This window comes from Rhinopithecus roxellana, chromosome 4 (assembly GCF_007565055.1).
Source record: "Rhinopithecus roxellana isolate Shanxi Qingling chromosome 4, ASM756505v1, whole genome shotgun sequence".
NCBI lineage: Eukaryota > Metazoa > Chordata > Mammalia > Primates > Cercopithecidae > Rhinopithecus > Rhinopithecus roxellana.
In genome coordinates this window covers 63,380,566-63,404,476 of record NC_044552.1, presented here as the reverse complement: position 1 = coordinate 63,404,476, position 23,911 = coordinate 63,380,566, and the positions used below count along the sequence as shown (strand labels likewise).

At 39.8% G+C, this 23,911-nt stretch overlaps 1 protein-coding gene across 3 annotated transcripts; it reads right to left on the bottom strand.

The window, feature by feature from the left end:
• Nucleotides 1-1,080: 1,080 nt before the first annotated feature.
• Nucleotides 1,081-22,192, bottom strand: MRS2 (magnesium transporter MRS2). Of its 3 annotated transcripts, XM_030928716.1 has the most exons (12): nucleotides 21,864-22,192; nucleotides 19,865-19,938; nucleotides 16,307-16,343; nucleotides 15,182-15,294; nucleotides 13,624-13,696; nucleotides 10,423-10,532; nucleotides 8,273-8,403; nucleotides 7,012-7,128; nucleotides 5,270-5,422; nucleotides 4,915-5,032; nucleotides 3,690-3,803; nucleotides 1,081-3,142 (listed from the first exon to the last, which is right to left on the bottom strand). In XM_030928716.1, the coding sequence occupies exons 1-12, from the start codon at nucleotides 22,051-22,053 to the stop codon at nucleotides 3,032-3,034; spliced, it is 1,341 nt and encodes a 446-aa protein (XP_030784576.1). In that variant the 5' UTR covers nucleotides 22,054-22,192; the 3' UTR covers nucleotides 1,081-3,031. The 3 variants fall into 3 exon arrangements, with proteins under 3 accessions (XP_030784576.1, XP_030784575.1, XP_010363594.1); XM_030928715.1 differs by lacking the exon at nucleotides 13,624-13,696 and having other exon boundaries at nucleotides 5,270-5,425; nucleotides 10,423-10,596; XM_010365292.2 differs by lacking the exon at nucleotides 13,624-13,696 and having other exon boundaries at nucleotides 10,423-10,596.
• Nucleotides 22,193-23,911: the final 1,719 nt, after the last annotated feature.

Genomic DNA, 23,911 nt, shown 5'->3' with positions numbered 1-23,911 from the left:
TATCCTGATATGTGGATTAAATTTTCATTCCACTAAGTATTAACTATAGTTTTAAGCATTGATTCTGCTTAATAACTAAAATGTAAAGACCTTACCTTGTAGGGTTATACTTTCTCATTAACAGAAATCTGAACTTAACACAAGTTTAATTCAAATTTATCTTTATTTCAAGATATCAGAAGACATTTACATATTTGCATTTTCTGTCTTTCTACTATCTGTGTATGTAACAGCTTTTCTCAAGGCTTCAAGATAGGAATTGTTTTATGCCTTTGTATCACAGACCTAAGAGACCAAAATTATTTGAAGATGGAGTGGGGACAAAACTGGGGTCTCTGCAGTTCCTACTCCGTGTACCATCCATTAGCTCACCTCTGTAGGTATTACTAAAGTAATGAGAGTAAGTCCTAAATCCAAAGTGCAACTTTAATATTGCAGTTCCAAACAGTAAAGCTGTATACAACTCTTGGAATAACTCAGCAAAATAAACAGCTTTTTTTTTTTTTTTTTTTTTTTTTGAGGCGGAGTCTCGCTCTGTTGCCCGGGCTGGAGTACTGTGGCCGGATCTCAGCTCACTGCAAGCTCCGCCTCCCGGGTTCACGCCATTCTCCTGCCTCAGCCTCCTGAGTAGCTGGGACTACAGGCGCCCGCCACGTCGCCTGGCTAGTTTTTTGTATCTTTTAGTAGAGACGGGGTTTCACCGTGTTAGCCAGGATGGTCTCGATCTCCTGACCTCGTGATCCGCCCGTCTCGGCCTCCCAAAGTGCTGGGATTACAGGCTTGAGCCACCGCGCCCGGCCATAAACAGCTTTTTAATATAAAATTGGTTAGTGCTGCTTATCAGTCTATGTTCATGAAGAATAAAGTGTTAAGAGCATCCTCAAATGACACCTATTGTGCCCACATTTGTTTAGGGGCCTTCCAAAGACAAAGAGGTACCACACCCTGTACTCGACATGCTCGACAGGTGATCTGATTGCTTGCTCACTCATGTAACCCAGTGTTTGGTACCCACTTTCAAATAGTAATTAATGTGCTCAGTCCATTTTAGTTCAAAATTTAAAACCAAGGAACTTCATATATTTTTGGCATAAGCTGATTTATTATTTATGAGAACTTTAATATAAGAAGCCTCCTGCAATCACAAAAGTGGAACTAGTTGACATTTGGAAATCATACTTGATATAACCACCTTCAGGAATTCTATAAACCACTAGCAACTTCCCTTTATCAGACTTATGAGGTAGTTACATTATTTTTCCTTTTATTGACACGATTCATCAAAAAATTATTTTACCCAAGCTCATAAACTAAGTCAATAAAACTGCAAGGAAAAATGACCAAAATTCTATCTTTTGCCTGATCTTAGTCAAATCAAATGTTGCCCTCTGGGATTCCAATTCTTCACGTCACAGTTAAGTAGTACTTATTATGTATTTTACAGTGATAAGACCTAAAATAGCAGCAGTGTGCTCTGAGGTGTGCCAAAAGGGTACCCTGTGAAATCTAAGTATTATCAAATATAATCTTAAAAATCCTAAGAGATTCATAACGCTAGAGGGTGCTATAAGAGATTCATAACGCTAGAGGGTGCTATATGTTCACACTCCAACAAGCACACCATGACGCATGTTCCTGACCCACAGTGTGGTTGGTGCACAGGGGCCACTGCATGCTCAAGTCTAGCCCAGCCTGTTCTGTGCCATTCTGTTCTCCAGCTTCCCTCTGATGGCTTCCCATGACCACACACAGGACTGGGGAAACCTTACTTGTACTTCATCTGTTTTCTTCCAAATCAGCTATGGGAGTAACATTTTTATTCCTATCAATCACCAAACCACCTGAAAAATGGACTCTTAAACTTCCTCATATGACATCACATTAGGGTAATCATATACCCTCAATATCAGGGTAAGTGTATTTCTTTTGTTATCACATTTGTAGTGCAAGAGCTGGACACTGTAGAATCTTCCATGCACACTACTTTGGGAGGCTTAACTAATGTTCTAGTACATAACTATTTAACCTCCAGAAAACATTTTAAAAGGTAGGTAGGATGTTAAAGAGGATGGCAGCTTTCAGGCTTACAAATATTAGCCATTTGTTTTAAACCCCCGTCTCTGTGGAAATGAGAAGATACCACAGTTCTAACATTTAGTCACCCTCATGTTTTAGGAAGCTCATCTGTCGGCTTCTGAGGTGTAGGCGTATAGATTAGCAGGGCAATACACATTTTTCTTTTTGGGGCAGGGCAAGGGTGATATCTAAAAATCTACTTTAAAAATCAATAAATGGACAAAGTGCTACAAAACAGTAACAGAATGGAAATACTTCCTTTCAACTTTACTTCCAAAGGCTCTAATTACAGAGAGCAAAGAAAACTAGTCTCAGGGGTTGAGAACGTGAAATCTTGATTAGGCATCCATACAATGGTGATATTAAATTATTTCTTTTTATTCACCTTTTATTTAAAAAAGGGGGCAAATACAAGAAAATAAGGTTATGTCAAAGTTTGGTTTTTAAAGCTCAAACTTCCAGAGTTTGTTGTAAGGTTAATAGAATGCTAGTTTTTTAGTCACCTGAGAATCAGGAAATTCATATGAACGTAATTCCCTATACTAAGGACTATAGCTACCTATGGGCTTGTCAAGTTCCTATGCTTCATTCAGCATGAAATTGCACTTTTCTTGATATGTATAAATTAAATAAAGTCTATACAACTGTCTGTGCTTGTGTTGCAAAGTCTATACAACTGTCTGTGCTTGTGTTGCCTCTTACCACATCTATAAAAACAGCATTGAAAGTTTGTAGGAAATAGAATTTTGGCCTTTTACAAAGCAAATACTTTGTTTCTTTAACTCAGAATTCTGGAAATGCAATCCAGTTCTGGTATTGTGACTGCCAAAATATTTTTGTTTTCAAACATTAATTTTTTTCAAGTGTGTGACTCTATACAGGAAAATAATAAAAACAGTATCAGAAGTTTCCTGTGACTACCATAAAAAAAACTTCAGTATCCACGGGGCTGTTCCTAACGGTTTGTTAGGATGCTCCTTCCTGATCCAAGTCCATCCAGCCTGAGGCTGTTTTTCAATTCCATGCTTCTATCTGCCAGAAGACTCTTTTTAGGTAAAGAGGCCATCTAAATAAAGCAGAAATATTAATTTTAGTATCTTTTTAAAAGAAAAGTCACTAGTAAAATGATATATTATGTAACTACTCAATGAAGAAAGGACTATAAGCAGTATCAGTGTCTTAAGTATTTATTCCAGTGGTGTCTTCAAGTACAAAGAAAATGGAGGTGAGTTTTCTATCTTTTCTTATGAGAACATTATAAATGTTTCCTATATTTCCATTTGGTTATGACAGAACCTTACACCAGAATTACTAACATCTGTTTAAATGTATGTTTGTCAGAGAGTTCTACAGAAATTATATTTCTAACGTATTTATTGTGTTAGACAGTGTGCTAGTAAGTGCTTTACACATATTATCTCAATTAATTCTTCGCATAACCCTATGAAGCAGGTAATACCGACTTAACAGACAGATAAGGAAACTGAGGGAGGTTTGGGAAAGCAACTTGCAAGGGTCATAGTGCCTGTGACAACTTAAGCCCAGACGCTCTGACTTTAGGGCCCATGACCATAACCCCTCCGCAGTACTGCCGTGAACCATACCCTTCATACCATAGGAGGCAATGGAGCTTCCAGCTGTCGTCCAAGGAATGAAAGCAGGCGCCTCCAGATGAGGCCACTTCCCATGAACATAATCCCTGTAATCAGCCAAAAAATTCTGTGGTCCTAAAAGAGAACACACAGTTCATTTCGATCGCAAAACGTAAGGTTCCTTAGAGAGAAGATTCCCTGAACTGTTACTGTCCCAGAGTTTGAAAGCCTTATGTTATTTGTACAGCTCTTTCCCATAGAAAGAAACTAAGAAACAAGTGCCTTGATACCCACAGAATAAATCAGGAGAAGAGCATGATTTAAAAGGTTTTAAATATTTTAAAATCATCTATATGCCAAATGTACTGCTTTTACTTTGTGTTTCTTTCCAGCCTTTGTTACGTGCATACACATCTTAATAGTCATGATGCTAGAGGACATGCAATTTAAGGTCTTTGCTTATATCCACAGTTCTCAAACTGTGAGCTGATGTGCCCTGGGCACCACAGCACCTCAGAATATTTTAAAGTTTCAAGGGAAATAACACAAAAGAATCTGCAATATAACAAAAGAAATTTTTTGTCTACGGATACTGTGAAAAAATTACTAAGACACTAAGGGCATCATGATCCAAGAAAGTTGGGGAACCTCAGACTTAGAATAACATTCTTCCTCACCATTTTCAGAATGGTAATACTTTTGCAGCACACTGTTTTTAGTTGATGTACAGAATCACAGAATTTAAATGTAATCTCTCACAAGGAAGGAATCCCATTCACAGCGATGCTGTTAGTTGGTTATCATTGGCTCCAGTGAGTAGAGCTCACTTCTTCAAAGACAGCCTGTCACACAACTCATCAGCTATCACTGATGGAGACGCATGTCACTTATTGAGCAGAAATCTGCCTCCTTTTTTTGTTGTTGCTGAGATGGAGTCTTGCTCTTCACCAAGGATGCAGTGCAGTGGCGCAATCTTGGCTCACTGCAACCTCCGTCTCCCTGATTCAAGCGATTCTTGTGCCTCGGCCTCCCGAGTGGCTGGGATTACAGGTGTGCGGCACCATGCCCAGCTAATTTTTGTATTTTTAGTAGAGATGGGGTTTTACCATGTTGGTCAGGCTGGTCTCGAACTCCTGACCTAAAGTCATCTGCCTGCCTTGGCCTCCCAAAGTGCTGGGATTACAGGCGTGAGTCACCGCGCCCGGCCAAAACCCCTCAAGGTTTAGAAATAATAATACATTCTCACCTCTTCAAGGGAAGATTCCAAATTCATTCCAAAAGCAACTCCCATTAGTCCAAAGAGCGAAAGAGAGAAGGTTCCCATGGTCAGCTGTAGATTCAACCTCATCATCACGTTACGGTGGCTGGAGAGGAGAACACCTATTCAGATTAGAAGGGCCCACTAACTATACAGAGCACATTCATCAAATCTACTACAGACCACATGGATGAAACCTACACATCAAAAAAAAAAAAAAAAAGACTTTAATGTAGTAAAGATGTTGATGGCATAATTCCTCACAAAATGATACTTCCTTAAAAACTTTATCTTATAATTATTTTATTTAAAAAACTTACTGTTTTATATAATGCTTTCTTACCTGTCCAGATTGATGAAAATAATACTTTGTGAATCATCAATCAGCACCCTCAGCTCCCGAGCTGCATTGGAGAGATCGTCAGCCAATCGGTAGTAGTTTTCCAACAGCAACTCCATCTCTTCTGCATGGTCAATCCCAGCACTGCTCTTTTCACTTCAATTAAAAGAGAAAATAACATACCCCAACATATGTATCATATACTTAGTAACAAAAACTTCCTAAATTAGTATATAGCATTCAGCTACCAGTGGACAAGCTAGCCTTTGTCTTGCCTTTTTTTTTTTTTTTTTTGGAGATGGAGTTTCGCTCTGCTCCCAGGCTGGAATGCAGTGGCGTGATCTCGGCTCACTGCAACCTCTGCCTCCCGGGTTCAAGCAATTCTTCCGCCTCAGCCTCCCCAGTAGCTGGGACTACAGGCGCGTGCCATCATGCCCGGCTAATTTTTGTATTTTTAATAGAGACAGGGTTTCACCGTACTGGACAGGCTGGTCTCGAACTCCTGACCTTGTGATCTGCCCGCCTCAGCCTCCCAAAGTGCTGGGATTACAGGCATGAGCCACAGGGTCCGGCTGCCTTTGTCTTTTCTATAGTTGTGGCCAATCTGTAAGTAGCTATGTCAACTGATCCTAAACACTTTACAGATTAAATTGAGGACAGAGGTTCCATCCTTATGTAGACTAGTTGGTGTCACTATATTACATGGCCCCAATCCAAGAGATTTTTATGCGGATACATGCTGCCAGTAACAGGAAAATCCAGATATGTGAATGCAGATGAATTAGTGCAAATCCAATACCACTGTTGGATAAAACAAAATCCACAACTAAAAATATCAAGACCATTTCCTTTTGAGGTATGTGTTCCTTTTGAGGTGTGTCCATAATGTGATTTCATATAAAGAAAATGTTTTTGAATGATATCAATAATAACTTTGTTCCCCTACCCTACCAAGAAGGATAAGGAGAAATTAAGTACTCTGAAGAGGTACTTGTTTCATAAAGCATATTAGAGACAGGCTGAAAGACTGGCCTAAGCAAAGCAAACAAGAGTTTCTGCTACCATACCTATCTGCTATCTACCAAATGTTATATAGCCTCCTTTATCTTATTATTTCCTTATCAGGATATAAATAACCAATTTTTCAAAGTGCTTTAAGAAAATCTGTACAGACTGAGGAAACTAAACTCATTACAAAGATGTATTAATTTCTGATATTGCTCTAGAAAGACAAAAACAAAATATTTGGGTATTTAAAAGTAAACATTTAGCTGGAGTGCACAAGAAGCATAAACAATTTCTAAATTCAAAAAAGACAAAAGGTTTATAACATTTTCATTAGACTGAACTTACATAATTCATGTTAATGCTGCACTCATGTATTTACCCCACTTTTTCCCTCCCCCATGTAAATGTCCCTCTCACTTTGCTTCCTAGGTAAGTTATTTTGGTAGATGTATGTGCCAATCTGGTGGTCAGTCCCTTGAATATAAAGGTAACTGTGTGTTTATATTCACTGCACGTCAGCAGTGTTGGGTATGCAGTATGCATACTCATATAATTACATTGAATTAGATACGATACTCTATCTGGGGAAATACTCTATCTGGAAACTGGGGATGAAAATCTCTATATTCTCTAGGCCAGAAAAATGTTATATTCTGTAATGAAAAGTCACCTTGAAGTGGAAAAGGCAAAATATTTACTCTAAGGAAATAAATAACAAAGTATAATTATATACTTACAAGACTTGCGGGTCGCTCCATTTTGATAGACAGAGCTCTTCTAGCAACTCTTCCTCATCCAAGATCTCCAAAATTGACTCTTTGAAAATTTTAATATCTGTTTCTAACTCTGATAGACTATAAGAATAGATACACAAAAATGATCAATAGAATAAACTTATAAAAACATTTCATAATAGTTTTTAGAGTATCTTATCAAATATATTATCTTATACATTCACGCTAAACAATGACTTATTAAAAAAAAAAAAAGGGTGAGTATTTACCAGGCAAATTAAGAATCAATTTGGAGGAGTGGTGTCACGCCTGTAATCCTAGCACTTTAGGAGGTCAAGGCAGGAGGATTGCTTGAGCTCAGGAGTTTGAGACCCTCCTGGACAACACAGTGAGATCTGGTCTTACAAAAAAATTCAGAAAATTAGCTGGGCATGGTGGCGTGTGCCTGTAGTCCCAGCTACTTGGGTGGTGGAGGTGGGAGGATTGCTGAAGCCCAGCAGGTTAAGGCTGCAGTAAGCTGAGACTGCACCACTGCATTCCAGCCTGGGCAACGGAGTGAAACCGTGTCTCAAAAAAACCCACAAAAAACCCAAATCAAATCTAAATTAATTGGTCAAATTATCAGTGATATAAATTTCCTCATTATTTATCTCAGAAACATAAATTGCTTGTGAATTTAAGATTTTTGGTTTGGGAATTAGTTTTATTCTTAATCAATGTGACAGTGATAATATAGAACAGACTAGTTACTCTTAACTGATAAAAACACTCCAACATTTTTGGACAAGAAACTACTGAATCAAGAATTCTAAATGTTAATTATTGAAGGGACTTCAGGAGTACAACTCCTGAGAGCATGTTCATTCTATTTATGATACATATAAAATATTGTTATTAAATTCTGGGAGGCATTATGATTTTAAAGAAAAAGAACAACATGGACTTTGAATTTGGATTTAGATCTGCCATTTACTAGCCACATAAATTTAGGCAAGTTACTCAAACCTCAGTTTTCTCTCTTCAAAATGAGGACAACATCAACTATTGACTAGGTGATGAGATGAGATCACATATGGAAAAGAGCCTTACATAACATTTCATGCAAAGTATCTTTTCAACAAACATTACATTGTGTGCTCCTTTTAGCTCAACTTCCCACCCAGGTTACTTTCATACTTTCAAAAAAGTTATGAAACACAATGTTAATAATTGATTTTAAGATATTTGTCTCCAACTCCCAATGTGATACATCATCCATATTTACCTTTTGCCATTCTGTAGTAAAATGTGCAGTTTGCTTCTGTCTACAGAAGAATGTTTGGGGTCCACCAAAGCGTCTAAGGTCTCAAGGATCAGTGGCTGCAAAATGCTAAGTTTCCCCTGAAGGGTGTTGATCTAGATAACAACATGACCTTTCATAAGAATTAAAACAATCTTTTTAGAATATTCAGGATCAGCGAATCCTCTGATTAAATACAGAAATCTGTAGTAGCTTGAAATGCTGGTAACATTTCAGAACATAGTCAATTCTAGAATACCTGTTCCAGATGATTCAAAAACTAGATCTTCTGGGTTCAAAGAACCATGTGTGATGTTATCATTAGGCACAGATTTGGCTGACAAGGAGCTAACTCTCGTAAGAGTCTTTCTCCTATCGACACTCATTATGAAGTAATGAGGGATTAAGTAAAATAAAATCTGCTATTCTATTATTAAAACACAAGCTTTCAGTAATACCTGTGTTCTCTGTATATAGAATATGGTTCAAAATTCCTGCAAAGCTCTTTGAAAATAAAAACTTGAGCTTTAAAACGTAAACATATGAGAGTAAAGTCAAAAATACACTATTTAGATTGACACAAGTATGGTTTGATATTCAGCAGGTATGCACTAATCCTGCTATATAGTTCTTAAAATACTGAAACACTTCCATACTAGTTGGCAAATAGCATATACTAACTAAATCAGGCAGTAAAACTGATGACGTAAATTACAGCATATAGTCTTTATCTCAGAAGCACAATTACTGTGAAACTAAGATTTTTTGAATTTGGAAACGAGTCCAGAGTCACAGTGCTCTCCTGACATGTTGTCCATTTCGTGCGTCTCCAGAGGAACTGCTTCTGGGTTAAGAAGTCCTTGGGTGGGAGGGAAGGCTGGACAGCCAAATAGGCAGACCACATTTTTTAATCTAAGAGGTATCGAACCCTCTGCTCAGCAAGGTGTGGACTCAGGTAGTGGTTGGGGAGGCTGCTGAGGGTCACAGATAGGGTATTTGTGAGGCATATCTACTCATGGTATGTCTTGGTCCTTCAGGTGGGTCTGGGGAGCTTTCCCTTGTTCGAAAACTTATCCTTTTTGAGTGGCAGCTGGTCTTGCTTCTATGTAGTGTTGTTTCATAAGGGAATCTTCCTGGGACCCCATTTAAAGGAATAAGAACGTGTATCCCAGCAGACATCCTGAACTCCCTCTCTATTCTCCCCACAGCCAATCTCTAGGCAGGAGACCCATACCAGCCCAGCCCCTCTCCTCCCCCTCCTGCTCCCTTTGAGATCCCTGCCTTTCTCCTAACAGCATGAGCTCCTGAAAGCTTACCCAGCCTGTGGAGCCCATCACTTACTACTGTTTACATCTTTCTATCTTCTGCTTTCCCCCTGCTTGGTAACTGGGCTCCCACTACTTATCATCTCCCTGGCTGGTGCTAGCTGGTGCTCATTACCCCGAGCAGGAAGTGTAGCCATCTCTTCTTTCAGAGCAAGGCAGACAAAAGAGAAGTGTGCCAGGTTCACCCAACCCAATGCACCTCATGTCCTCTCTACCCTCTTCTCCTCCTCCCACTCTGGTTAGTATGCTCCCAGCACCAACTCTTGCATGTAGCCAGTTCCTGAACAGTACCATCCTGACTAACGGGGAAGAAAAGATAACGAAAGATTTGTGGGGTCAGGAAAGCAGAGAACTACCCTTGTTCAGAGCCTGACAGGAGTCTCAGACATCTAAGGACTCTCAAAGGAGGAGTCACTGGAAGAACTGGGCATGATTCCTATGTCAATCAAGGTCTCAAAGATGCATCATTTACCTGACTCAAACAAAGGACCATACAAACAAATCGAAAAATGAATTGATGAAATGATTTAATAAAATACGTATCACATGTAAAGCATTTTCATAATATACACAGTCTTAGAGAACAAAATAGAATGCACTTAAACCCCTAGAGTCTTTAGTTCTATTTGATTGGGTCATAAAGTATAAGAATTAAGTGATATCTCCATGTAAGAGCCTTAGAGATGACTTCTTCCGGGGCAGGATGTGGTCAGGGGACATGCCATTGAAACAATACCCCAACTTGTCTTCCCACTCAATGACATTTCAAAATCAGAATAAACCCAAAAAGCTAAACAAACACAGACTTACCCAATATTGCAGGAGTGCTTCTATAGCTCTAAACTCAAAAGGTAAAGGGTATGTAACGAGTTGACCCTCTCCAGACAACTGTGAAGGGAGTTCCCGGAACAGCCATTGCTCTAAGTTTAAATTACGATAATCTAATATCAGAAGACACTCCGGAGTTATCACAGCTTTCAAATACTGTTTAAAAAAACAAACAAACAAAAAATATAAATATGTAAGTGTATATATAACACATGCATGTGTATACATATATATGTATACAAACATATGCGCAAATTGTAGAGCTATAGGAAAAAAGAACATTCATAAAATATGGTTTAATACTTTACTAATTTTGGATTAAGACTAAACCAAATCAGTGTTCATTTTGTTTTTCAAAAAAATCAAGGTTTTTTTGTTTCAAGAGAAAGGAAACTTAAAAAATAAATGTCTGGATACTGCTAACTCACTCTCAATAAAATTGGAATTATTCACATAATTTATATATTTACTAAGACTTCTGGGGTAATCATGGAAAAAAACAAAAACAAAAACAGAAAGCTGGGCATGGTGGCTCACACCTGTAATCCCATCACTTTTGGAGGCTGAGGACGGTGGACCATGAGGTCAAGAGATCAAGACCATCCTGGCCAACATGGTGAAACCCCGTTTCTACCAAAAATACAAAAATTAGCTGGGCGTGGTGGCCCGCACCTGTAGTGCCAGCTACTTTAGAGGGTGAGGCAGGAGAATCGCTTGAACCTGGGAGGCGGAGGTTGCAGTGAGCTGAGATCACGCCACTGCACTCCAGCCTGGCGACAGAGCGAGACTCCGTCTTTTTTGAAAAAAAAAAAAAAAAAAAAAAAAAAAAAAAGAAAAGAAAAGACAGATAAGGAAGAATCAATATTGTGAAAATGGCCATACTGCCCAAGGTTATTTATAGATTCAATGCCATCTCCATCAAGCTACCAATGAGTTTCTTCACAGAATTGGAAAAAACGGCTTTAAAGTTCATATGGAACCAAAAAAGAGCCCGCATTGCCAAGACAATCCTAAGTCATAAGAACAAAGCTGGAGGCATCACGCTACCTGACTTCAAACTATACTACAAGGCTACAGTAACCAAAACAGCATGGTACTGGTACCAAAACAGAGATATAGACCAATGGAACAGAACAGAGTCCTCAGAAATAATACCACACATCTACAGCCATCTGATCTTTGACAAACCTGAGAGAAACAAGAAATGGGGAAAGGATTCCCTATTTAATAAATGGTGCTGGGAAAATTGGCTAGTCATAAGTAGAAAGCTGAAACTGGATCCTTTCCTTACTCATACGAAAATTAATTCAAGATGGATTAGAGACTTAAATGTTAGACCTAATACCATAAAAACCCTAGAAAAAACCTAGGTAGTACCATTCAGGACATAGGCATGGGCAAGGACTTCATGTCTAAAACACCAAAAGCAACGGCAACAAAAGCCAAAATTGACAAATGGGATCTAATTAAACTAAAGAGCTTCTGCACAGCAAAAGAAACTACCATCAGAGTGAACAGGCAACCTACAGAATGGGAGAAAATTTTTGCAATCTACTCATCTGACAAAGAACTCAAACAAATTTACAAGAAAAAAACAAACAACCCCATCCAAAAGTGGGCAAAGGATATGAACAGACATTTCTCAAAAGAAGACATGCATACAGCCAACAGACACATGAAAAAATGCTCATCATCACTGGCCATCAGAGAGATGCAAATCAAAACCACAATGAGATACCATCTCACACCAGTTAGAATGGCAATCATTAAAAAGTCAGGAAACAACAGGTGCTGGAGAGGATGTGGAGAAATAGGAACACTTTTACACTGTTGGTGGGATTGTAAACTAGTTCAACCATTATGGAAAACAGTATGGCGATTCCTCAAGGATCTAGAACTAGATGTACCATATGACTCAGCCATCCCACTACTGGGTATATACCCAAAGGATTATAAATCATGCTGCTATAAAGACACATGCACACGTATGTTTAGTGCGGCACTATTCACAATAGCAAAGACTTGGAATCAACCCAAATGTCCATCTGTGACAGACTGGATTAAGAAAATGTGGCACATATACACCATGGAATATTATGCAGCCATAAAAAAGGATGAGTTTGCGTCCTTTGTAGGGACATGGATGCAGCTGGAAACCATCATTCTTAGCAAACTATCACAAGAACAGAAAACCAAACACCACATGTTCTCACTCATAGGTGGGAACTGAACAATGACATCACTTGGACTCGGGAAGGGGAACATCACACATCGAGGTCTATCATGGGGAGGGGGGAGGGGGGAGGGATTGCATTGGGAGTTATACCTGATATAAATGACGAATTGATGGGTGCTGACGAGTTGATAGGTGTAGCACACCAACATGGCACAAGTATACATATGTAACAAACCTGCACGTTATGCACATGTACTCTAGAACTTAAAGTATAATAAAAAAAAAAAAAAAAAGAAAAGAAAGATAAGGTCTTCCTAAAAGTCAGGTATTGAGTAGACTTTTAGAAAAGATTTAGTTTAATCATAATTAGTTTGGCACAAATAGAAATTTCCTTTTTAAACCAGCACTAAAGCATATAAACCAAATCTGAAATTGAGATAAAACATAGCCTTACTACTCTAATTTAGAACAGTATGAAATTAGAATTTTTTCTAAAATACTGGTATCTTTTATGTTAAAAGTAGATAAAGGTAGCCACTTTATCAGTGATATAGAAATTAGAGATAATTTTCTACTTTTACATTTTTCCAACATTCTATCATGAATTTTTTTTTTTTTTTTTTTTTGGATGAGAGTCTTGCTCTGTCACCCAGGCTTGAGTGCAATCTCGGCTCACTGCAGCCTCCATCTTCAGGGTTCAAGCTATTCTCCTGCCTCAGCCTCCTGAGTAGCTGGAATTACAGGCACCTGCCACCATGCCCGGCTAATTTTTGTATTTTTTAGTAGAAACAGGGTTTCACCATGTTGGTCAGGCTGGTCTTGAACTCCCGACCTCAGGTGATCCACCCTCCTCGGACTCCCAAGGTGCTGGGATTACAGGTGTGAGCCACCACACCCAGCCTCATGAAAATTTTTATACAGAAAAGTTCAAAGATTGCAGTTAACACCATATACCCACCAGTTAGATTATATAATTATCACTCTGCTAAATTTGCTTTTTCACATACCTGTCTGCCTCTCCATGAAAGAGACACTGTTTTGAAGAATGCTAGCTACTGATCCCAAGAGTAAAGAATATTTCTGGAGAAAATCACTTGGGAGAAGACTGCTTCCATTTTTGATAAAGTATTTCTTATTTACTTATTTTTAGAGATGGGATCTTGCTGCATTGCTCAGGCTGGTCACAAACTCCTGGTCTCAGGTGACCCTCCCAATTCAGCCTCCTGAGTAGCTGGGACTAAAGGCACATGCTACCACTCCTGGCCCATTTTTTATTATTTTGATTAATTCTAGAAAAATGAACAAAAATCTGCTATCAAAGACTCTTTGAAGAAAGAAAGTCTCATATCCACTACAAGGTCAATACCATTGAGTCCTGTGTCTCTTCATCTATTTTTGAACCTAAACATTAGCCCACCAAAATAACTGATATCCACATTAACTCTGAATCACTAAAGAAAGTCAAATTATATTTGGCGTGCTCTGAATAGGTAGGGGAAAATACAATATATTTCGGAAAGTTTTCCATTAAAAAAATTTAAATTGGCCAGGCCCAGTGGTTTACACCTGTAATCCCAGCACTTTGGGAGGCAGAGGCGGGTGGATCACCCGAGGTCGGGAGTTTGAGACAGCCTGACCAACATGGAGAAACCCCGTGTCTACTAAAAAACAAAATTAGCCAGGTGTGGTGGCTCATGTCTGAAATCCCAGCTATTCAGAAGGCCAAGGCAGGTGAATTGCTTGAACCTGGGAGGCGGAGGTTGTGGTGAATGGAGATTGCACCATTGCACTCCAGCCTGGGCAACAAAAGCAAAACTCCATCTCAAAATAAATAAATAAATAAAGGCTGTAAAATTTTACGTGTATTCCTGTGCTACTTAGAAAGCCAGAATACGTTTTTGGTAGCTCAGGTTATGCTATAATTACATGTAACTGTACACAATTGGAAATATATCTGTTACAAATCAGAATTGTCTTATCCAGAACTAGAGAGTAAATCCCAACTGTGAGAATGAACACCACAGTCAGAGGTTTTTCAACTTAAAATACAGCAGTGTTACTCCTATTGAACATGTGCATATAATCCGTGTAACATGAGTTCTACTCATACTAGCATAAAGCTATAAAATATCCTATGTTTCATGTAGCTCCTTTTATTCCAAACTTACTTTTAACCTAGATACTGATCAAGATAGTCAGAAGGTAGGCCAGGCGCGGTGGCTCACGCCTGTAATCCTAGCACTTTGGGAGGCCGAGGCAGGCAGATCACGAGGTCAGGAGATTGAGATCATCCTGGCTAACAAGGTGAAACCCCGTCTCTACTAAAAATACAAAAAATTAGCCAGGCGCAGTGGCGGGCGCCTGTAGTCCCAGCTACTTGGGAGGCTGAGGCAGGATAATGGTGTGAACCTGGGAGGTGGAGCTTGCAGTGAGCGGAGATCGCGCCACTGCACTCCAGCCTGGGTGACAGAGTGAGACTCTGTCTCAAAAAAAAAAAAAAAAAGTTAGAAGGTAACTTTTATAAGATTGTATTGGAGAAACACAGATGAAAATAAAATATTTTACCTCCATTCTCATGATAATCCTATTGTTTCTGACTGTGATACTCATTACATGCTGAAATCTCAAATCTCGGGCTTGAAGACCTAACTCTTGGTATAATTCAGTTTTCTTCTTTTCTATAAAAGAAATAAACAGAGAGGGCTAAACCAAATACATTAAATGGCCTAGATTTTTCCATCAAAGCAGTCCTCCCACCACCATCAAGATAATTTTTGGTTACTACCAGAAACAAAAACTAAAATTAAGTCTTCTTAATATCCATTTTTACCTAGAAAACATACTTGGGCTAAATACTGTCAAACTAATGATTTTCTTATCTATACCTCATAAATTTCTCACTACTTAGAAGTCCCTTGAGACTAATATAGAAACCACAACTATGCATCATTAGAACCTATAAATTTCCAGCTCTAAAGACAGGTTATCTTTCTTAAATATAAACTGTACACAACTACATTTTCTATTTTTACTACAACATCATCTTCAGTATTTTATATATGTGAACAGATAAGCTTGATTGTCTTTGTTCTTGGACTAAGACAAAAAGGAGAAGAACTGAATTTATTACCTGAGACATTCATTCTCAGGGAGAGCTGAAACTCACATCTGAAGTCACATAGTAAAGTAATGCCTAGTCTCACTTTTTAAAGTAGCTGTCCACAAACAGCCATCAGCAGCAGAATTCCATATGACTGCCATGCAGTGACATGTCCCTGTCCACCTTTTGTCACCCACTGCAATGTCAGTGGTATTATGTGACTCTGCCTTAAACATGCTTCAGGGGAATGAATGAGGGCAATGAAAGGGACACTAACAAGAGAGACAAAAGAGAAAGAGTGTGTCTCTGGGCTCCAGCTCTACACCAGCCTCTCTCTCCCAAATATTCCTTCAACAGCCTGTTAGAGCAAAAAGTGGCTCCTGCTAGAAGAAAATAATTCTGGAAGAATACACACAGTCTGAGTACTGCCAGCTCCAATTAAGACTGACAGACAAATGCTGAAGAAAGATCTCTTTCAACACACCTGTATATACAGAGAATATTCTACTCAAAATCCTACAATTTCTTGATTTCTATCAGATTCACTCATTGTTTAAAAAAATGATTTAGAATGCTAATCAGATACTCACCAAAAGAAGTAACATTTCCCTGTTTGTCAAATTTTGTCTGAAAATAGAGAATAAAACAAATTATTATTTTCTTTCAAATTAGAATGTTACTTATGGTATTGTTAATTTAGTTAAGAATTTATGGTATTGTGAGTAATATCCCCAAAATGTTGAAATGCAAATATAAACCATTACTGACTTTCTTTAGATTAAATCCAGTTATGAGTTAAGGGTTTTTAAAAATTCCTTTTTTCCTTTGCTAGGAAAAATCAGACCCGGGTTTAACTTTCTATCTTGGTTCCTCTAGAAAGTTTGATAAAGGAGTATCAGTTGTGTTGTTACTAGGTAACAATCCTTATGGTAAAAATGACCATAGACTGCACTGGACTGGGAAGATGAACAAATTACAGTTATCAGGTGAAAAGCAATAGCTCTCTTTGCCCTTTCCTGACTATGGTGGCTCTTGTGGCCATGTTCCCCACCAGAATCCTGGACGCTGTGCCTCTGTGACGGTTACAAGGGATACTGTCACTATGGGGCATGGGGATTCGAGCCAAGGTGAATCTCACATCCACCTTTGAGAATCTTACCTCCTTGTCACTGAGCGATCACTCAGAGGACCAGAGAAACCCCTGGATGGCTGCAAAGACTTGTTTTGAAGAGGAAACACCTAACACTACCTTGTTGTTTCTCTTGTCCCTTATCCTTCTGAGTAGACTGGGACCAAGTATGGCCTGCCTTGTGAATCTAAATGTCTACATGAAGCTAAAGTATCTTTGGTGGGTGTTGCAGAATCAATCAAGATTTACAGAACCTCTTCTGATAGTTTGAAGAGAGGATTTGATACAGAAAATGCACCTATTTCCTGTAAAGTAGGGGAGTATTTTTCAGTGATGTTTATCCACAGTCAAGTTTGAAGATGTGAAACATTTAATGAATCACTATGTGCTGAGCTGTACTACTTACTATGACAGACACATTTCAGAAAGGCACTCTAACATAATAAGTACAATATAGGTCTTGGGTTATTACCATGGAAATATACATGCTGTGTTAATCACAAAATAAAAATTCACAATATATATATTTTATCTTGCTTCTCATCAGCAAAGATAAAATTAATATGAATATATAAGTTCCATAGAACACTAAAGGAAAATTTATATCAAAGAAAGCTTTATATTTGTGTAACAGTCTAGCTTTCATCCTTATATTTCACAAATACATAAACCCACTGCAGAAAATTTGAAAATAAATATATGTAAAATAAAACTATATTAATCACCTGAAATGACAAGTTTTAGAGAAAACTGTGATAATATTTCACTGAATATCCTTCCAAACATTTTCCTAATAAAACATACTAATGTTATACATACTGCTTTGCAGTCTCCCTCCTTCCAAAGTAGCAACATATGTGGAATATTTTTGCATCTCAATATTTATATGTACGCTTTTTTTCTTTAATGGAACTTAAAAAATTTTTTTAAATCATACAAATTATAATGAAAAAAATATTTACTTTGCAACCAGCTCACTTTTTAAACTATTTCAAACAGCACAAATTAAATTTCTTTTTCTTTCTCAGATTCCATAGCTTTATGAATTTAAGTGTTCTTTGAAATTATTTCACCTGCAAAGAACTGACTTTCAATATTTGACGTTTGACTTTGCAATCTTTTTTTTTTTTTTTGGAGACAGAGTCTTGCTCTGTTGCCCAGGCTGGAGTGCAGTGGCACAATCTTGGCTCACTGCAACCTCTACCTCCCAGGTTCAAGTGATTCTCCTGCCTCAGCCTCCTGAGTAACTGGGACTACAGGTATGCACCACCACACCTGGCTAATTTTTTTGTTTTTTAGTAGAAATGGGGTTTCAGCATGTTGGTCAGGCTGGTCTCAAACTCCTGACCTCAAATGGCTGCCTCAGCCTCCCAAAGTATTGGGATTACAGGCCACCTGTAATCCACCTCGCCTGGCCCTGATTTTGTATTCTTTTTGTATTCTCTGAGCCACCTCACCTGGTCCTGATTTTGTATTCTTTTTTTTTTTTTTTTTTTTTTTTTTTTTTTTTTTTTTTTTGAGACGGAGTCTCGCTCTGTCGCCCAGGCTGGAGTGCAGTGGCCGGATCTCAGCTCACTGCAAGCTCCGCCTCCCGGGTTCACGCCATTCTCCTGCCTCAGCCTCCCGAGTAGCTGGGACTACAGGCGCCCGCCAGGTCGCCCGGCTAGTTTTTTGTATTTTTAGTAGAGACGGGGTTTCACCGTGTGAGCCAGGATGGTCTTGATCTCCTGACCTCGTGATCCGCCCGTCTCGGCCTCCCAAAGTGCTGGGATTACAGGCTTGAGCCACCGCGCCCGGCCGATTTTGTATTCTTAACTAAATTGGCTAACTCCTCCAGAACAATGAATAACAGTGGTAACTTTTAAACGCAATTCTGGGGGTTATTTCGTTCTGTAGTTTATAAAGAAAAGCTCTTACATTAACAAGCCTAAATAATCCTAATGAAATATATTTGGGGCTTACTATATGTGAGGCACTAGTTTAAGGGCTTTCGATATATGAGTTAATTTAATCCTCATAACAATTCTATATGGTAGGTTATGCTCAGTTTTCAGATGAGAAAACTGAGACACAAAGATGTTATCCTAACTTGTCCAAGGCCACCTAGTCAATAAGAGGCAGAGTGAGACTGGAATTTAGGAAGTCTGGCTCAGATAGGCACACCTTTTTTTTTTTTTTGAGACGGAGTCTCACTGTGTTGCCCAGGCTGGAGTGCAGTTGCGTGATCTAGGCTCACTGCAAGCTCCACCTCCTGGGTTCACACCATTCTCCTGCCTCAGCCTCCCGAGTAGCTGGAACTACAGGCGCCCGCCACCACGACCGGTTTGTATTTTTAGTAGAGACGGGGTGAAACCCCTGTGTTAGCCAGGATGGTCTCCTGACCTCGTGATCCGCCCGCCTCGGCCTCCCAAAGTGCTGGGATTACAGGCATGAGCCACCGCACGCGGCCGGCACATGTTTTTATCAAGGTTTTTTTTTTTTTTTTTTTGAAGTTGCAAGACTATTACAACCAATTCCCACAGAGCTTTCACCTAGTCACCTTTGTTAAAATTTTGCCCCAACGGCCTTCTTTCTCTTTCTCTAAAAATATACGTGTGTGATACATTATCTTATTCATTTATTTCCCCCCTCACTCCCACTCCCCAACCATTTCAGAGAAAAGTTACAGAGATCATGACCTTTCAAAGCATGCACTTTTAAATACTACACTCTGCTGCCTTCAAGATGCTTCTGCCTGCGTATTATCTTGCAGAACACAGGTTCAAGCCTCTTTATGGCTCTGAAGTGCGATTGACCTGTTCTAGTATTAAAAGGGGAGGTGCAGTCATTAGCAAAGTTCAAGATAATTGTTAAGCAAATCTAGCAGGCACTCAGGTCACTGGCCAGGCACAACAGCCATGACATGTAACTATAGCGATTATAAAACTCAAAATAAGTAGTATCTTGGCCAACGGTCCAATGAGTTAATAAGTATGGGATGCACTTTCTGTATGATTTCCAATGTATTGTACATACTCACCACAGTAAATACTGGGGCTACACTGGCTAAAGTGGCTTGAGAGACATCAGAAGTTCTTAACCGGTGCACTTCACCTGAAGAATAAATTAAGAGAATTCCTGTGGTTATATGATTCACATAGAGCCAAAATACAACTCTCATAGTATGTGGAGACCTTCAGACTATTTTATTATTTTTAAATATTTTAAGAAGAAATACTCTTGTTAATTTTAATATTTGTTGGTGATTATCTTAGGTTTGGCAGGGAATGATTTTCAAAAGTAATGGCTTAGGTGAGGTATTAAAATAACTGATGGATTCCAATCACCCTTTTACCTTTCTAATTATTACTGATATCTCAAAGTTGGATGAACGAATGTGCAACATCGTGTTCTGAGATTTAAGAAAATGTCTGGTCTTCCTTTTTGCATAAAAGGCTCTTCATGCGCATTTGGTAGTAGATACATTTTAGAAAACATAGGTCCTAAGTGCCACCTGATCTTTCAAGCATTCCAGTATCAGAATTATTTGACTGGCTCATAAACTATGAAACCTATTGATTTTACTTCTTTTCTACAGATATTCTTTACAGTGAATACTTACGAAACACCCCCACTGAGCTGGAAGGAGGACAAATCTTTATTTGAAAATTAGTCTATTTAAAATATGTGACTAGACTGAGTCGAAGTGAACGCTGAAGTATAATCAAGTACATTTAATGACTGACAGAGGACACTGTTTTATGCTTCCAAAGTAATTACACTGACTCCAGAGACTGTAGAAAAAAATCCTATTTCTGATCTTTTTTCCACTACATACATGTAATGATTCTTGTAATTTGTTAATATCTGAAGTTTCATTTCCCTTTTACAAAATACAAATTATCACTATAAGGGTAAGATGAATAAAGGTAAAAGTCATTTGCTGATTACAAATGGCTTTCAATGTTTTAATGTCACAAATTAGATAGAGTGTAACCAGGATTGAGATTCTGAACGTCAATGCTTGTCCTCAAAGTTTCCTCCAACTTGCTGAAACTGGATTCCTAGGCATTATCAATGGAGGGTGCAGAGCATGTAACCCAACTTAGACTCTCCAATAAGTGGAGAACGAGGTGATGACGAGGAGTTACTTTGGGAGGCTTTTGAGAGCACAACTGAGAAAACATTTGAGGACACTGCTATATTCTTGATAAAGTCATTCATTTCAATACCTTTTATTCCTCATATATTTGCACTCACATTTGTGAAAATCTTAACTTTTCACCATGCTTCAACATTTGGTGTAAAAATAAACAGTAAATAAGATTCTTTTTTTTTTCTCAATCCGATCTCCCTGTTTACTTATACAGTACTGTAGTTGAAAATAAAGTCAAGCCGTTCTCAGAAGCAACTCAGTCTTCAGCCTCACTTCCATGTGCGTCCCCAATCCCTGCGCAACTCGACAACTGTATAAATGTGTCCGTAAGGAAGGGAAGATAAATTAATATTAATACTTATGACTTCGGAACAGATGAAAGCCTTGTTTAAAAACACCTCTCGGCCAGGTGTGGTGGCTCATGCCTGTAATCCCAGCGCTTTGCGAGGCTAATGCGTTAGGCTTGAGGCAAGGAGTTTGAGTCCAGCCTGGGCAACATAGTAACACCCTGTCTCAAAAACAACACACAAGAAAACCTCTCACAAGAGCACTTAAGCGGGTTGTTAACTAACGTGATCACGGTCTACAAACGATTCCTAGGTTGTTCCTATGGTTATATAATCTGCAGCAAGGGCGGTGGGGGAGAAGGCAGAGGGTTGGCCGCTCGGACCCCAGCAGGGCACAGCGCACATAGCAAGGTCGCATTCTGAGCTAGTCGGGCGCAGCTCGGCCCGCGGGCCTGTACAAGCTCACGGGACACAGGGGAGGCCGAATTCTGCGCAGGGCGCAGAGCAACAGGCGCGCCGCGCCGGGTGGCTGGGGCAGCAGCGTAAGGTCACAGCAAGACCACCGTCCCGAAGCTGTGGCCGGGTAAGGGCTGTACCTGCCACGCGGAGCCGGCCCGGCCCGCAAAGTTGCGCCGCCCGGCTCCTTCCAACCAAGTCGGCTGCGCGGCCGCAGGCAGCAACGGGACGCGCCACAGAGGTCAAGTCCAAGGCCAGGGCACACAGCGTCCGCCGGGGAAGTCTCATCGCGCGGGGGAGGAGGCAGGGCAAACTGCGCAGGCATTCCATGGTGCCGGAGCAAGGAGCAGGCAGCCCCCAGAACCCAATTCTTCATGCCGGACGGTAGCTGCCCCGGCCGCAGCACTCGGCCGACGCTACCGCCGGACCTGCGGACGCTTTGTATCAGGCATGCGCGGGGCGTGCCGCGCCTGCGTGCTACTTCCCCGCGCATGCTCGGAAGGTACCTGTAATCCCAGCACTCTGGGAAGCCAAGGCGTGTGGATCACCTTAGGTCAGGAGTTCAAGACCAGCCTGACCAACATGGAGAAACCCCATCTCTACTAAAAATACAAAATTAGCTGGGTGTGGTGGCACATGCCTGTAATCCCAGTTACTCGGGAGGCTGAGGCAGGAGAATCACTTGAACCTGGAGGCAGAGGGTGCAGTGAGCCAAGATCACACCATTGCACTATAGCCTGGGCAGCAAGAGTGAAACTCCGTCTCGACAACAACAACGAGAACAAAAAAAATCTATAGCATGCCATTTGGTTTTGAATATTAAATTTGAGAGATTTCCTAGACAGATATCTGAGTGTAGATGTCAAGTAAGCAGTCTGGAATTCAAGGAAGGTGTTGGAGATACATAGTTATGTTTGAGACTGTATAGAATATTTACAGCCACAAGATTGGATAAGATCTCCCAAGAAGGCCGAGCACAGTGGTTCACCCCTGTAATCCCAGCACTTTGGGAGGCTGAGGCTGGAGTTTGAAACCAGCCTGGATAACATGGTGAAACCCCGTCTCTGCTAAAAATACAAAAGTTAGTGGGGTATGGTGGCAGGTGCCTATAATCCTAGCTACTTGGGAGGCTGAGGCAGGAGAATCGCTTGAACCCAGGGGGCAGAGGTTGCAGTTAGCCAAGATTGCCCCACTTCACTCCAGTCCGGGGGAAAGCAAAACTCCATCTCAAAAAAAAACCAAAAAAGTCTCCTAAGAAGTGAGTCGAGAAAAAGTTGTACAATTGAGCTCTAGATCCTCTCATATTGAATTGTTAGGAAGATGAGATAGATCCAGCAGAAGAGTATGAGGAGTGACAAAGAAAGAGAAATAGAATCAGAGGGTGGAATCCTAGAAGCCAAGTAAAGAAAGTTATTTAGTTGGGGTTCAGAAACTGCTACCCCAAAATACGTTTTGACATGTTAAACTGAAGAAGCCTCAAGGTCTCGCTGACACCACCCCCCACTGAGTCTTCCAAAGATGAAGTTAACGTTTTTTTAACCTAAAATCCAGACCCATTAAAAGGAAAAACTGTCTCTTCTCCTCCCTGAAAAACCAAGAATGTAACCATGCTTGAACGTACCCTTTGACAAGGTAATGTTCATGTTCATCTCTGTTCCCTGATCCATTCCATTCTCCCTAGTAATCCCATCAATAGAATTCCTCTTCTACTCCCTCCTATAGCCTGTTTTGCCAGGATTGTATATAAGCTTCTTCACCCTGCTGGAGGTTGGGTAATCACCCTGTGATTCTCCCTGTATACACATTTATACAATGTGCATCTTCTCCAATCAGTCTGCCTTTTGTGGGTTTTTTCAGTGAATTTTCAGTGGTTGAAGTAGAAGTTTCTCATGGCCCCTACTGTTTCATGAATGAGGAAGTGATAAATTATGTCAAAGTTTTCTGATGAGTAAGATAGGAAATGAGAATTGTCTGTATTGAACATGACACTGTGGAACTTATTGGTGATCTTCATAGGAGCAGCTGTAATAGAGTAGTAGGGAAAGAGACCTGTGAAACCACCATTGCAAATATTATGACAGTATGAGATATCTGACATAGTTGACTCCGTCTTGCTTCTGGCCTCCAAGCCGTCCTTGGTTGTTCTTAGGTACAGGCCAAACTAACCATGGAGGAATTTGGCTTATAG

Coding starts and splice junctions, on each gene's coding strand:
- MRS2 (XM_030928716.1), bottom strand. CDS start 22,053: ATGGAATGCCTGCGCAGTTTGCCCTGCCTCCTCCCCCGCGCGATGAGA. Junction 10,533..13,623: donor TTTCATGGAGAGGCAGACAG/GTATGTGAAAAA, acceptor ATTTAAACTTAG/AGCAATGGCTGTTCCGGGAA. Junction 8,404..10,422: donor AAGCACTCCTGCAATATTGG/GTAAGTCTGTGT, acceptor GTTGTTATCTAG/ATCAACACCCTTCAGGGGAA.